The sequence below is a fragment of the Sebastes fasciatus genome, chromosome 2, assembly GCF_043250625.1.
Source record: "Sebastes fasciatus isolate fSebFas1 chromosome 2, fSebFas1.pri, whole genome shotgun sequence".
In the NCBI taxonomy this organism is placed as follows: domain Eukaryota; kingdom Metazoa; phylum Chordata; class Actinopteri; order Perciformes; family Sebastidae; genus Sebastes; species Sebastes fasciatus.
The window spans coordinates 3,230,205-3,246,657 of record NC_133796.1 but is presented as its reverse complement, the minus strand read 5'-3'; the positions used below and the strand labels follow the sequence as shown (position 1 = coordinate 3,246,657).

The 16,453-nt window shown below is 42.0% G+C and overlaps 1 protein-coding gene across 3 annotated transcripts in view; it reads right to left on the bottom strand.

The window, feature by feature from the left end:
• The window catches only part of LOC141782119 (multiple epidermal growth factor-like domains protein 11), a 156,109-nt gene that overhangs the window by 14,917 nt on the left and 124,739 nt on the right, over positions 1–16,453 (bottom strand). For all 3 annotated transcript variants that reach the window (XM_074658180.1, XM_074658162.1, XM_074658170.1), the window contains exons 15-18: positions 13,938–14,084; positions 9,601–9,735; positions 1,758–1,886; positions 1,308–1,436 (exon numbers count right to left, since the gene is read on the bottom strand). In XM_074658180.1, the coding sequence (XP_074514281.1) occupies positions 1,308–1,436; positions 1,758–1,886; positions 9,601–9,735; positions 13,938–14,084 (540 nt within the window). The remainder of the gene's footprint in view (positions 1–1,307; positions 1,437–1,757; positions 1,887–9,600; positions 9,736–13,937; positions 14,085–16,453) is intronic.

The following is a 16,453-nucleotide window of genomic DNA, read 5'->3' as shown; positions in this document are numbered from 1 at the left end:
TAAAGTAACTCTAATGGACCCCCCGCTTTGAAATCCTCCCTATATCGAGGTCTTAAGGTTGGCAAGTATGTTAATGGATGATACATCAAAAATATTATATATATATATATATATATATATATATATATATATATATATACAGTATATATATATATACTGTATATATATATATCAAATTGGGTTTTTTTATTTTCTCATCGCTGCCACCTTCATGTCTGTGCTGGACTACGGCGATGTTCTATACATGCATGGATCTTCTCAGAGCCTACGCACGCTGGATACCGTCTACCACGGAGCTCTGAGCCGTTACGCACCACTGCTCTCTGTATGCTCGGGTAGGATGGTCTGCCTTGTCCACCCGTAGACGTGTTCTTATTTATAAGGCTATTCTTGGTCTGCTTCCATCTTACCTACGGATCTACATCCTTCAAAAAAGTACAGGAAGTTACCGTCTTCGCTCCCAGGACTTAATCCTACTAACTGTCCCCAAAGTCCTTACTGAACTGGGAAAAGAGTGTTCCAGTCTGCTGCTCCCTCTTCTTGGACCTTGGATAGCTGCTCTCACTGAATGTCTTTAAAGTGCTTCTAAAAGATTTGGAAACAAGCACATCTGGCTGCAGATGTTTTGAATGCTGATTCTGTAATTTGTCTTCGTTTTCAATTGTTATGTTTGTTTCATGTCTGCTACCGTGTAGCTGTGCTGCTGCCTATCTTGGCCAGGACACTCTTGGAAAAGAGATTTTTAATCTCAATGAGTCTTTACTCCTGGTTAAATAAAAAAATAAAACATAACTTGATAGGATCTGGTTCTGTTTCCTGAACTTAAAGGATATAGAGAAGCTGCTTGGTTTTTGTTAAACAGCATTCGAATAGTGGCGGCAAAATCTGATTCTAGGCCACAAAGGAAAGGAGGAGGTAAGGAGGGAAGGAAAGGAGGAAGGAATCTAAGGAGATAAAGGAATGAATGATGTGTAGTTTTTTTTATCTGCCACCAGATGGAGGTGCAGGTATGAGATACGCCGAGCAGAGGATTTCTGTGACTCCACTGCAAGAAGTGAGAGCCGTCGATAATGTGCTCTCAGAGAAGCCAGAGAGAGTATCACTGTTTCCCTTATTAGATCTCTGTGTGTGTGTGTGTTTGTGTGAGTGTGTGTGTGTGTATGTGTGTATGTGTATGTGTGTGTGTGTCTGTGCCTGTGTGTCTGTGTCTGTGTGTGTGCGTGTGTGTGTGTGTGTGTGTGTGTGTGTGTGTGTGTATGTGTGTGTGCGTGTGTGTGTGTGTGTGTGTGTGTGTGTGTGAGGCGTACGTTGAGTACAGAAGAGTCCCGTCCATCCAGGGCTGCAGTTACACTCTCCGTCTGTGGCGCTGCACTGGGCTCCGTTGTGACAGTTACATGTGTGGATGCAGTCTGGACCCCACGAGCCCTGAGGACACGCTGCCAAGAACACGCATGACAACACACACACACACACACACACACACACACACACACACACACCAACAGACGTCAGAGCAGCCTGAGGAGACCGGCTGTAACAGAGAGCAGGCCGCTCTGTGCCTTCATTAGCTTCACAAGTGATCGGCTGATTGTGGATGTTCAACCTAATATAGATAATTAATGTCAGAGCTGACAGAGTCGTCGCTTTCAGTTGTTTTCTTTTTTCTCTCAGTCGTCTCCGACTGGTTCATGATCAACTGAAGAGGTCGATAAGTGCTGAGGTTGAGAGAGAGTGTGTGAAAAGAGGAAACGTCTTACGTCTGGAGCAGTCCTCGCCGATCCATCCCGGGTAGCACTGACAGGAGCCGTCGATGGGGTTACACGTGCCGTTGTTGGTGCACAAACACGTCTCGGCGCAGGCTTTACCGTACTTCCCACTGGGACACACTGTGGGGACGCAAACACACACATATACATATACAGTTAGTTAATATGAAGCTTATGCGTAAATTCAGTCAGGAAGACTAGGGGTGCAATCTCATTCATTCTGAGTCTCTCTCTCATGGGCTGTTACTATGACAGCTGATTATGGGCGTCTCTCTTTTCAGAGACCAATCAGAGCTTGCCATATCTCCCTAAACCAATCACATTGTTGCGGTCAAAAGTTTAAAAACTGTTCTCCTCTATGCTGTTTTCAGTGTCAGTATCAGCACAAACCGATGCGACCCTCCACCACCCCATCACCTCCAGATTCATCCAATCAGAGTAATCCTGCTCCACTTCATTCATCAGATCTGCATCAATCTTCACTACCACCATCACCAGTGTCTAGACCCGGGGGAATAATCCTAAATCCTACTACGGCATCACTTCCCCCTTATCATGTCACATCGGGTCTAAATCGCCAAAGAATGTTACTATTCATAAATTTGTGCAGTTTGTAATAAATCACCATTCAATTCATACGAGTCTCTCCTGATTGAAATTATAACTGTTGGTCATTATGATAAATCCAGTGGTGGAAGAAGTCAGTCTGAAATGAACTTTTCCATTTCCTGCCACTGTGACAGGCACGTCTTGTTTTTATCTGCCACTTTTTAAATCTCTGCGCTAAATGAAGGAATAACATTTTAGATCTGATGTCATTCAATGTTCAATATATTTAAAAAAAAACAACATTATATATATGGTTAATTATAGTGTTCTATTGTTCTATTTACACCGTAGCTTCTGGAGGGCCCTATTTTTGGGAGAAGAAGGGTACTGTACTTTTTGTTGGCATCATTGGGCAGCAATCCCATAATAACCTTTCAGCATATTGTAATTCAAGTGTTCTGAGAGATAACTAGACTTCTGCTCCTCATGGCTCTGTTTTCAGGCTTTAGAAAATCTAGCCCGTGACGGGAGACTTTGACCAATCACAGGTCATTTCAGAGAGAGAGCGTTCCTATTGGCTGTGCTCCGGTCATGTGACCGGTACTTGGCGTTCCTTCAACAGATTTCACAATGGCGGCGTCACAAACTTTCTCATTTTACAGCTAAACCGTGCACTACAAGATGATTCTGAAAACATCTGAGGAGAGAAATAAACATTAACGTAACAGAATATTGATTCATATTTGATCAGCGCTGCCTAGTTTGACCGTTTGGTCGGAGTTCGCAAGTTCAGATCAGCTCTTACTGCTTGTTTTTCCTCCGGTCTGTGAAATCTTGCAGATGTCGTTAGGAGCACCGGAGGACACAGAGGAACATGATTTTTTTTCAGATTACCTGTTTCATGTTCTACTGTCACCATATAGCAACCGTTTTATAAAACTAACTTTTTTTAATCACATTTGCTGCACAATCTCGCCTACTTCAGCTTTAACCTCCAGCGACGAGCTAGTATGACATGGTTGATACCGATGGATTCATAATTTTTTCTAGTTTCATATGATTCCAGTATCTTCACTCTAGCTTTAAAACTGAGCCGCTACAACCTAAAAATCTCAAATTGCGTTAAAGAAATTAGTGGCATTAAACCTGTCATCATAGAGGGGGAATAAGAAGAATAAAACATAGAACATATTAAAAGAAAAACTGTATAAAATGTAAAGAAAATATGATTGAAGAAAAAATGAAAAGTCTCTTTTCAGAAGAGCCAGACTGAGTCAACAGGAAGCATTAAATGACCTTCTCCTTCAGTGTTACATTCAGCACAAAAAAGCTCACATTAATCACTCGTATTATTAGTTTTAATTGGATTTAATTCTTTTTTTTTTCCAGTTTGCAATCATGAACTATACCTCCTTATATCAAACAGTCTGAATGAATCATCGCTGCTGATTGTTTCTGAGCGTCTCTGCAGGAAACAGGACGAGAGGTGGAGAGAGAAAAAGGTCTGGAAGAAGTTTGTTAATCATTTTAGGGAAATGCACATCCTGTTGCTTAAGGATATATATATTATATTTAAATGTAGTTACCCTGCGTCGGACAGGCCTGATAATATATTAATGTGCTCTGGGCTTTTCTGATTATAGCCAATTAAAAGGAGTACTGCTACTACTGTGTGTTATACATCAATGCAGAGTTTGGTTTTAAGTTTATTAAGTAAAAAGTATCTTATAAAAGTTTATATACAGAGAACAGAGTCACTCCCTAAGCAGGACAAATACATCACTTCACATTTTAAACAACTCAAAGTGTAAAAGTTAGAAATACTACGAGCCGGCATTTAACTTGACCTTCCCTCGTGAAACCTTTTAAATGTTTAACGAGTGTTTGCGTTGCATAATTACGACACAATACGAGTCATAGTGTGTGCTTTAGTCGTCTTCATTAAACATTACAGCCGTATTACAATTTCATGAGTGTGTGCTGCTTCCTCCTAATGTTAGATAAATACATTATATATACATGAGCTATGTGGATATTCATTATTTTACATTACTCTTCTCCACTCATTTGCATTTTACTACCGTTTTCCACCTGTTGCACACAACGTATCGTCTTCATTAACGGGTTCTGCCTGTCTGTGCTTATTAAGAGCCATTAGCCGGCCGGGCCAGAAGAATAAAAGCCAGGAGGGGATTCTCTACTCTGATATGAGAGCAATAAGATCATTATGAATGCTTTAATGAACTTATGTAACACTCACCAATGTATGACTAGTGTCTGTAAAGTTTGGATCAAAGTAATACATACATGTACAAAAATAATTAGCAGGAGAGGGACCGTTGGGCCGCTCCTTGATGACCTTCTGTTAACAGAGCGCTCAATTAGTGCTTTATAGCCCCCCCCCTGACTCCGGTGATGTCATTCAGTCCATCCGACTCTTTGGTCCAGAGTGAAACAACCAGACAACTATGAAAGAATCCCAAAGACGTTGGCGATCCTCTGACTTTTTATATAAGACCACAAACAGGTCAAAAAGTCCAATTGTTTAAGTTTAATTCCTGACATGATCCGTCTGAAAGCCCTCCAGTACCTTCAGCTTAATGCTAACACACAATATGCTAGAGCAGCTTTATATTATAGTAAACATACTAAACATTAAAGGGACAGTGGGGGACATACTGGCAGAAATGGAATATAATATTCATAAAAGTCGTTTCATACCAAACAGTACGAAAAACGCCACTCTGCACTGCACTCGTACGGCGCTTACAGCTGATAACGCCATCCCCACTGACTCATATTCACATTGCTACTGCGGTATGAACCCTAAATAAACACATTGTGCTGTGATTTAATTGCAACAAACAGATCAAAAGGATGCTGAAATAACTACATAATGATGTTGATTTGTAAAGAAGTCTGAATTCATGCTTTGTCAGGTCTGTTACCATGATGACAAGCAAACAACTTTTAAAATGCTTGTTTGGATGGATCAGTGTCAGGCTACGCAGCTGCTCCATCAACACTCAACATAAAGTCATCTAGGCATAAATACGGCAGCGACGTTGTTGTGAAATTACAGTTGAGTTCGATCAAAGCACTCTTGGTGATTGTTGGAAAGAGTAACGACGACGGTTTAGGTGACTTTTATTTTGTTTCTGTCCAGTTTGAATTAAGTGTTTTACGATGCTCCGCTACGTACAGCCGATCTCAACATAAATAAAAATACACGTGGATGGTGGCGCAAGCTGAACGGAGGGGGGGGGGAATCGTACTCGGGAAGCTTTGCGGAGGTCTGCGCTCTCCGAGTGCCATTCTAGTTACAAAGTGCTTTACAAAGCGGACATAAAAATAATAAAGGATAGAATCCAACGCCAGATTCACGCACATTTCCACATTATATTAACAAACAAATATAAATAAAATTGCAATGTGGTCTGCAAAGATCTACAGATCGACTCTAACAGGATGTAACTATCTCTGTGACTTCCTGTAAATTCTTTGAAGGCTGCTGTTAACAGTCCGACTTGACCAAAGCTTTGAGTCTCCGCCTCCTGCTGCTGCTGTTGCTGCCGCTGCCGTCTGATCTCGTCTGATTTCCAGACTAGGTGCAGTTCATCTACAACGAGCCTATTATCCGCCATTTGAAGCGATTCAGAGAAAGAATCCTGTGTTGGTTGTCTGAAGGTGACAGTGTGTTGAGGAGATATTTGTTTCGTGGAGGTTTTATAGATAATAAGAGACAGAGCTCACTGTGTTCTTCCCAACAGGACGTATCTCTCATGTAGATGTTACATCTCGGACACTTGAACAGAGAGGTGATTTCTTCGTTAAAGCGGTGAAAACCCATTTAGTCTCAGTTAACTCTAACTATACACACACACATAATGAGTTCTTTTCTTGTGAGATGCAGCCGAGCCGTTGAGAGTTTACCAGTCAATAACATCATTAGCTCGTACAAAAGGGCATCACACACGGAGCGGACGGGGATGGAGCGGGACCGGCTCTTCAGGCGGTTAAAAGCCCCCCGCGCGCCGGACGTCTGATTTATCGCGGCTCGCCCAGTTATCTATGGGCCTGCTCAAAGATGCAGCGGCCAGCAGAATGGCTAATGTAGGACAGGGCATAACTAAGGCCGTCTTCATGTTTAATGATGATGAATATTTCACAGCACACTCCTCCACCGTCTCCATTTAAAATTCGACTTGGCACCGAAACCTTGGGCCAACTGCCTTCATAGGAGAATTAACACCTGTTTAACCTGCAGAGGAGCTAAACCATACTGAAATAATGATGTACAGGAGGAACCGACAAAAAGATTATTCAGATAAAATGAAGAGGCTGGAGAAGTTGTTAAAAGGAACAGAGAACGAGCTCAAGGTTTAGATTTCTCTTTTTATTGCCTCCTGAAATGTAGACGCATTCAAGGGCTTGGCTTTGTGTGCCGAGCTTCGATTCTCACCTAAAGTTAATTAGAGATGCCGGGGTACAAAAAAACAGGTCTTGTAAATGAAGATGTCAAGAGGCTGTTTGTATACCAGCTGTGTTCTGTCTTGTTTCTAAATAAGCAGAGCTCCTGAAAAGTGTGAGGAGGTGATTAAGAAACAGCATCGAATGAGATAAGATAAATAAGATCAAATCCTGCGCCAACTTCCTGGGAGTTTGTCCGAGTTTGTCTGCGTGGAGCGTGCAAAACGGCGAGCATGCATGTCACACTGGGTCTAAAAATACGTTGGTCACAATCTGTGTCACAGGAAGAAAGAGACCACAGCTCGGTGGACGTGTCTCGGTGCGATGTAGGACCTCAGTTCTGGATTGACGACCAAAGCTTTCAGCACCTTTTATAAACCGCTAAATTCATGAAGAATGGATGGCGGCGGCCGTGAGAGCACCATGAATTGTGCATCACTTTGTGCATGATTCACAAAAGATAGTACAGTAATGATATTACATTAAAGATATTACAGCGCAAACACGGCCATAAACTTTTCGCTTTTGATCTTTTTTTGCTGTCTCATTGCGGTTATGCATGTGGTAAAGTATATATGTTGCCTTTATAGGCAGAACAATAGAGAGAGAAAAAGAAAAATTAAATGTTCAGACTTCCGTCTTCACAGGAAACAACTTGGTTGAGTTTAGGCAACAAAACTACTTCAAACTACGTCAAAATGACCACAAAGAGACTCAAAATGACCACAAGACACAAAATGACCACAAAGAGACTCAAAATGACCACAAGACACAAAATGACCACAAAGAGACTCAAAATGACCACAAGACACAAAATGACCACAAAGAGACTCAAAATGACCACAAAGAGACACAAAATGACCACAAGACACAAAATGACCACAAAGAGACACAAAATGACCACAAAGAGACTCAAAATGACCACAAGACACAAAATGACCACAAAGAGACACAAAATGACCACACGACACAAAATGACCACAAAGAGACTCAAAATGACCACAAAGAGACTCAAAATGACCACAAAGAGACTCAAAATGACCACAAAGAGACAATAAATGACCACAAAGAGACACAAAAAGACTAGAAAGAGACCAAAACAACTACAGAGAAATGCAAAAGAGTTAAGAGAAAGAAACTCACAATAACTATGAAAAGTGGCAAAAACAACCACAAAGAGACAACAGACAACTACAAAGAGACTCAAAATGACCATAAAGAGACTCAAAATGACCACAAAGAGACTCAAAATGACCACAAAGAGACTCAAAATGACTACAAAGAGACTCAAAACAACCACAAAGAGACTCAAAATGACCACAAAGAGACTCAAAATGACCACAAAGAGACTCAAAATAACTACAAAGAGACTCAAAACAACCACAAAGAGACTCAAAATGACCACAAAGAGACTCAAAATGACTACAAAGACACACAAAACAACTACAAAGAGGCTCAAAATGACCACAAAGAGAGTTAGTTAGATTCAGGAACAGATGGTTGATTTGGGTTAAAATAACTCAAAGGTAGTGGCGTAACTTAAGTACTGAAGCAATGTGACAAATAAATCTACCTTGACCTCTGGTTTCACACGGGACATGAACACCTTCCACCTTCTGGGTGAGAGTTGGATGTTTTTTGACCGACCCGTCCACCCCGACCTCCTCCCTACGCTGCGTTTGTCGCTCTTCATACTTCCTGGTTCACGATTACGTGGATTAAATAAGCATGGATTCGGTGGGGGGGGGGGGGGGTAGGGAATGAGTCCTTTCCCGCAAGTGAAGGAGTTCAAGTACCTCAGGGTCTCGGGCTGAGGGGACAATGCAACGTGAGATTGGCTGGAGAATCGGTGGTATTGCATTCGCTTTACCGCCCCGTTGTGACGAAAAGAGAGCTGAGCCGGAAGGCAAAGTTCTCGATCTACCGGTCAGTCTTCGTTCCTACTCTCACCTATGGTCATGAGGGCTGGGTCAGGACCCAAAGAACTCCCTACCTCCCTTAGAGATAGGGTGAGAAGCTCAGTCATCCATGAGGGACTCGGAGTAGAGCCGCTGCTCCTTTGCGTTGAAAGGAGCCAGTTGAGGTGGTTCAGTCATCTAGCGATGCCCCCCCCCTGGGCGCCTCCCTAGGGAGCTGTTCCAGGCACAACCAGCTGGGAGGAGGCCACGGGGAAGACCCAGGACTAGGTGGAGAGATTATATCTCCACACTGGCCTGGGAACGCCTCGGGATCCCCCAGTCAGAGCTGGTTCATGTGACCCGGGAAAGGGAAGTTCGGGGTCCCCTGCTGGAGCTGTTGGCCCCACAACCCGAACCGGATAAGAGGTTGAAGATGAATGATGAGTGGATTCGGTGGGATATATAAAATGACAGTGTGTGAGAACAGTCTGCTCCAGGCCTGGTCAGAAACAACTATTGCATTTTTATTTTTAGGAACACTTTGTGCCTTTAATATAGATTAAAAACTGATTAAACTTATTCAATATTTATGAATGACAGTGGAAGGAGGATGTGTGGAATTAGACAAAGCTTAGAAATTATAAAGAGACTGCACCTCCAAAGAGCTCTCAAGCACTCCCAGCTGGGAAGAAGAAAAACGCTTTGGTGGCTCGGGGTGCATTTCAATCTTTGCGGGCGCTTTGAGAATCTTTGTTTTGGTCCTATTTGTGCAGGTTTAGCAGCAGGGCCACCACCAGTATCACTTATTATTATTATTATTATTATTATTATTCCAAGGATAATAATAAAATACAAAAACAAAAAAGAGTCCTTGAAGCAGACTTTTTTTTGGGGATGAAGGACTGAAGGAAACTGACCTTGATTACAGAGCGAGCCGAAGAAGCCGGAAAGACATTCACAGTGACCGGTGATGTGGTGGCACGCCCCGTCGCTGTGGATACACTGAGGACACGACTGGCTGCAACGATGGCCGTAGAAACCTGGCGAACATGCTGCACAGAACACACACACACACACACACACACACACACACACACACACACACACACACACACACACACTGCTGTTAGAGGGATGTGTGTGAGACAGAGAGTAAAGTCAATTTCAGAGTCTAAAGGGAACTTCGATTAGTTCTCTGATTAGTTCTCTGATCATTTTAATAATGGATTTCATGGTCCACTTAGTCCCAATCTAAGCTTCGTTTTTTAAACCTCACATATATGAAAGCTTAATATCGTCCACCATACTTATATATATATATATTTGTGTGTGTGAATGAACGTGCTGCTTCCTCTCTGGTGTCCAACCTGTTGGCAGTATCTTTGTTTTCCCTCCACCAACAGATCCTCCCTCATACGTCTTCCCGAGGCCTTTTAATTTGCTTTAACTGATGTTTCTCTAAGTGGTGAGACAAGCTGGTGTACCGCCTCTCTCATGCTACAGGAGTTTCCTAATTAAGATAATTGCCTAAACTGTGAACCGAGAGAGCCTTTAAATTTATCACTTGGATTGCAGCGAGAAGCAGAGGAGAACCTGGTGTGTGTTATATATATATATATATATATATATACAGTACATATCAGCAGAAAGGCACGCTGCGAGCAACAGCAACAGGTAGCCTCACACTTTATTTTAACCAGATTGTACAGTAGATGATTTATTTATTCTCATTAATCAGATTATGACTGGACCAACGCACTACTCACTGGTGTTGGATTCAGATCTTTCAGACATGAAAAAACATGCCGGCTCATCTGGAAACATTTATTTTCTAAATGAAACAGAGATGAGAAATGAGTCTGCAGGATGTTTCATTTATAATACCAATCCAAAGCATTTGATCATATCTGAATCCTTTTTTTATGTAAGAAGTTCTCAGATCTATCACTTAAAGGGACTATATATATGTATATATATATATATACATATATATACGTATATATGTATATATATATGTATATATATATATATATACATATATATATATATATATAAATAATATTTTTTTATTGCCAATGTGTGAACAGGTTGTAACCTTCTGCATCTTTCTGTGTTTCCTCTCTCTGCCTGCAGATTGCTTTTAATGTGAAGAACCCGGGCAGGTTTTTCAGGGAAAATCCAACGGATGTGACGTCATGCGCGCTCGCGAGTGCCTTTATTTTCAGCTCCGCTTACACGGCTAACAGTGTGCAACCATAGCTAATGTTCGGTTAGAAATGGAGTCCGCTAACGACAACAAACGACCAGCTCCCCCCACCACAACTCAGACTCCAACACTAACTCCACAGAAACACAAAAAAAACAAAGTTATATCTAGTAGTTACTGTATATCTAGTATCTAGTAGTTATATCTACTGAAGGCCAGGGACCTTCAAAGAGACCCGTACCAACCAGGAAGAGTTGGTGGTCAAAATGACCACAAAGAAACATCAACTACAAAGAGACACAAAGAGACCAAAACAACTACAGAGAGATGCAAAACAGTTAAAAGAGAAAGAAATGCACAACGACTATGAGAAGGGGCAAAACAACCCCATACAGACACAAAACAAACACAAAGAGACTCAAAATGACCACAAAGATACAACACATGACCAAAACAAGACAAAACAACCACAAAGAGACTGAAAATGACCACAAATAAACTCAAAATGACCACAATGAGACTGAAAATGACCACAAAGAGATACAAAACAACAAAAAGAGGCTAAACATCTACAAAGTCTTGCCCCTTTAACAGAGCGGTGGTGAGGCCTTTTGCCTGTCTGTGCCCAGGGGCTCATTGTCTCATAATTCGCCTCATAATTTTAGCGCTGAGCTTGATTAACATTAATTAGCTCCATCTGATCTGATCTCTTTCCTTTTAACCAGCGACAGTCGGCTACTACCTGAATGTTCTCCCTGATCTCTGCTAATAAAACAGAGTGAGGAGGGATGAAAGGTTTGATAAGAGATTCATTAGTGTCGGGGCTTCATTCAATTAAGTCATTTTAGACTAAATTTGTACTTTTATTTTCCACTTTGGGGTTCAGAGGGAAATCAGACTTCTAACTTCACTACGTTAGTTTGTTGTCTGCAATTATTAGGTTATTTTACAAATTAAGATTCTACATTGAACATGAGAGCTCAAAGGTATCCGGTGGTACAGTATGCTGTACATGCTTTACATGCTTTACATGCTTTACATGTGGGTCCTTGTGTGGGTGACGTGATGCATATTCCTGCCAATGGTTTCACACTTTTCCACTGATCCACGGGTGGCGATTAAGTGCCAAAAAGTGCAGCGATCCATCAGTAAAGGCAGGACAGAGAAGAGTGCACGCTGGTAAACGGGGATGTAAACAACTCAGGTTCCAAACTTTTATGAAACAGCAGCTTGGCAAACGCTTTCTTTTGTTTGTACCTGAAGGAAACACACAATGTGTTCTGATGAGAAACACTGAAGGCAAACAGAGACTTTGCTTACAGACAAAACCTCCTGAAGGCATCAGATGAACTGTGGATAGTTCAGCTGGCTCTGAGGCTCTGGGAGATACTGGGAAGACAATCACATCAAACTATAAAGTGAGGTATCTCTGTCTGTGTGTCCTTCGCATATCTCGAGAACCGCTCATTTATTCAACTTCACACATGCACCGTGACCCCATGATGACGCATGTTGAGTGACAGCCCCCTCATTTGCATAATGAGGTAGAAATGCAAAAAGAAAAGAGTAAAGAAAAGAATACAGAAATAAATAAGTTTGCGGAAATAAATAAGGGGTGAAATGCAAAGGGAAAATCATGCTGAAATAAAAAATAAATGCATAAATACATAAATAAATACGACATTTATAAATAAAAATAAATAAAAAATAAATGCAAAAAAGAAATAAATACATAACTAAATAAATAATGCATAAATAAATAGATAAATAAAAAATAAATATAAAAATGAAAATTAAATTAAAGGGACTGTTTGCAAGAATCATAAATGTCTTGTTAACAGCGACACCTGTGTCCGTTAAGTCAACGAAAGTCAGCGTCCTGTTGCTCGCGCTTGTGCTCGCTCTAAATAGACATGAACGAGCATCACTCAAAACAGTGAGGAGACACACGTCAGCTAAAACCACAATATCACTCTATATTTCAGCTGCTTGGCAGTAATGTTAGCTGACCAGACCAAGGTCTCTCCATGAATCAATGCTGATCCTAGTGTTGGCTTTTCCTGCCTCAGCCTCCCGACCGCGGCCGGAGGGAACAGGGGAGACGCCGGAGTTTTGGTCGGAGACGATAACGTTTCTCTCTGCGGAGCCCCGTCACTTCACAAGACACGGGAAACCTCTGTTGGTCTGGAGGAGCTGCAGCAGTTATTTCTGCACAAACGTCCACTGTACATTCACGAGATATTCTCAGAGCTAAACTAACTCTTCTGCAGTGTGGAGTGAGCAGCATGCACATGAGAGTTGAGCGAAAGAGCGAGAATGAACGCAGGGTGTGAGTGAAGGCAGGCAGAGGAGCAGAGGAGCAGAGGAGCAGAGTACAGCAGAGACTCCGGTCCTGGAGACCAAAGCTACGGTCTCCCCCGCGTCCTCCGACCGCGGCCAACACTGTTTAACAGACGGGCTTCACTAGATACAACCAAGAGGTTTTGGTGCTTCCGTGTAGTTTGTGTTGGAGTCTGAGTCTGAACAGCGTAGCCACACGCGAGCGACCATGAGACACCGACCCGGAATGATTTATACGTGTAAGAAGTTACAAACAGTCCCTTTAAGATTTAATAAAAATAAATACATACATAAATAAAAGGGAAAATTAATCAGGGGAGTAAATAAATAAGGGAATTAATACCAAGATACATAAATAAATAAATAAGCAAATTAAAACAGAAATATCAATTTATGCCACATTTCATCAATTAATTAATGGCTACATTTATTTTTAATATTATTTTTGCTACATTTAATTACATATTTATTTATTTATTGAGTCATTTATTTATTTATTTATTATTTCGGCAGGTTCCGTCCTTCATACATGTAATGCTTCAACCGACTTTGAAGCTCAAGTAAATTTAAATCAGCTTTTACAGTGAATTAAATTTTCCAATCGAAGTATTGCTACTTCTTATATCTGAGTCCTATCGTACCTCCACTGCAGTGCAGCTACAGTGCGACAGTGAGAGCTCAGTGTGAGTGTGTAGAATGTGTCTTTACCTCGTCTGCAGTTGGTGCCGCGGTAGCCGGGAGCGCACACACAGGTGCCGTCCTCCGGGGAGCAGGAGCCTCCGTTCTCACAGGTACAGCTGTAGGAGCAGTTGGGTCCCCAGCGTCCCTCCTCACACACACTGTCACAATGGACACCTGCAGATAAAACACACACACACACACACACACACACACAGACACAGACACACAGACACACACACACACACACACTATGGTAAGGCAAGAGGCTTTGTTCTTAGCTACCCAGCTTCTAAGTGAAGTCAAACTGACTTCAATAAAGTTTCAGATGTGTCACTGGAACTTGAAGAAGAGAGAATGATGCAAAGAAAGGGTTGGATGAGGGAACATTAGCAGAAGGCTTTTTAAGCACCTACTCAGACATGGAGTCAGCAGGGGAGGAGAGACGGAGACGTACGGAGAGGACAGATGTGACAGATCAGAGAGACAAAGAGACAAAACTCATCTCCCTGTTAAAACATACGGCTGCTCAGATTCTATAGTTTTATTCCTGTCAACAAATCAGTGAATGTATCTACTAACATGAACTGTGTGTCTTCCTCTGTTTGTTCTCCTCCACTGTTAGTTAATACAACCTTATAATTATGTTTATAAAGATTTACGTCTTCAGTAGGAAGCAATGAGCTTGGAGCTGAGAGCGACAGACAGGAAGTCATAAAGTATTGACTCCCATTTACATTCACACATCTGGAGGTCAGAGGTCAAGGGACCCCTTTGAAAATGGACATGACAGTTTTTCCTCGCCAAAACTTTGCGTAAGTTTTGAGCGTTACTTAACCTCCTTCACGACAAGCTAGTATGACATGGTTGGTACCGATAGATTCATCAGGTTTTCTAGTTTCATATGATGCTAGGATCTTCACTCTAGCTTTAAAACTGAACAACCTCTGAAAGATCGGCAGCCCGTCGGATTTTTGAGAGGTTAAACCTGCAGTAGTCAGTATATATTTTTGGCATCATTGGGCAAAACTCCCATAATAACCTTTCAGCATATTGTAATTCAAGTGTTCTGAGAGAAAACTAGACTTCTGCTCCTCCTCATGGCTCTGTTTACAGGCGTTAAAAAATCTAGCCCGTGAGAGACTGACTAATCACAGGTCATATCAGAGAGAGAGAGCGTTCCTATTGGCTGTGGTATTTCCTCAACTGATCTCAACATGGCGGCTGCGTCACAAACTTTCTCATTTTACAGCTAAACCGTGCACTACAAGATGATTCTGAAAACATCTGAGGAGAGAAATAGACATTAACGTAACATAATATTGATTCATATTTGATCAGCGCTGCCTAGTTTGACCGTTTGGTCGGAGTTCAGAGTGATTGACAGCCGGCTCTCATAGACAGCAGCTGGACAGCAGACCTCAGATCAGCTCTTACTGCTTGTTTTCCTCCGGTCTGTGAAATCTTGCAGATGCCGTTAGGAGCACCGGAGGACACAGAGGACACATGATTTTTTTCAGGTTACCTGTTTCATGTTCTACTGTCACAATATAGCGACCGTTTTATAATAATAACTTTTTTTAATCATATTTGCTCCAATCTGCCTACTTCAGCTTTAATTAAAAAATCACAAATTGCGTTAATGAGTTAAAGGAATTTGTGGCGTTATCATGTTAACTTTGACAGCCCTGATACATCAGGGGTCTGAGATGAACTCTTTCCTCTGCCTGTCACTGTGGCGATGAAGGCAAGTATTCTTCTTTGTCTGCCACTCAGAAACTTTTATCCCCTCAGGTTTAGTAGCACCACGCTGTTGACGAACATGATACGGCGTGCGTATGCGTTCATTGTGCATGCGTAACTGTGGGAAAGCATCAATAAGAAGAATCGGAGGCATGAGCTGCCATAGAATCGGACCACTAGGAACCAACGGGAACCGGTTCTCTACTCCCATCTCTAGTGTTTTCCCTGTCTGCCAAAGCGGCGGATGTCCTGACGATTTTATCAACCACTGCCAACAATTATCATTTGGTGGGTGCTTATTTCAGACCCTGAATACGTACCAATCAATAGTTGGCATTAACATTAAAAAATATGCATAAAGAAGCTGATCCGGTATCAGTTTTCTCTCTAAACGTTGTGAACCTCTTGAACTCGATAAACTGTGTTTGCATGTTTAAGTTTGTACGAACAAACATTTTAGGCAAAAAACCTAAATTCCCCCAAATTCTGCCCGAGACTTTTTCTGCCCTTTAATCATTTGCTGAAGTGTCTCCTTCTTTCATCAGTCTTGCATGTGTGTGCGTGTGTGTGTGTGTGTGTGTGTGTGTGTGTGTGTGTGTGTGTGTCCTGAGAGGCATCAGTCTGTCTACACAAAAGCTGGCTTGCAGAACGGATCAGAGCCCTCGGTGCTCACAGGGGACAGTCTGGAGACTGCAGCGCCCAAGAGACCCACATTACATTCATTCTTAGTTACACTCAGAACCCCCCACCCCCACACACGCCCCCACACACACACACACACACACACACACACACACACAGCA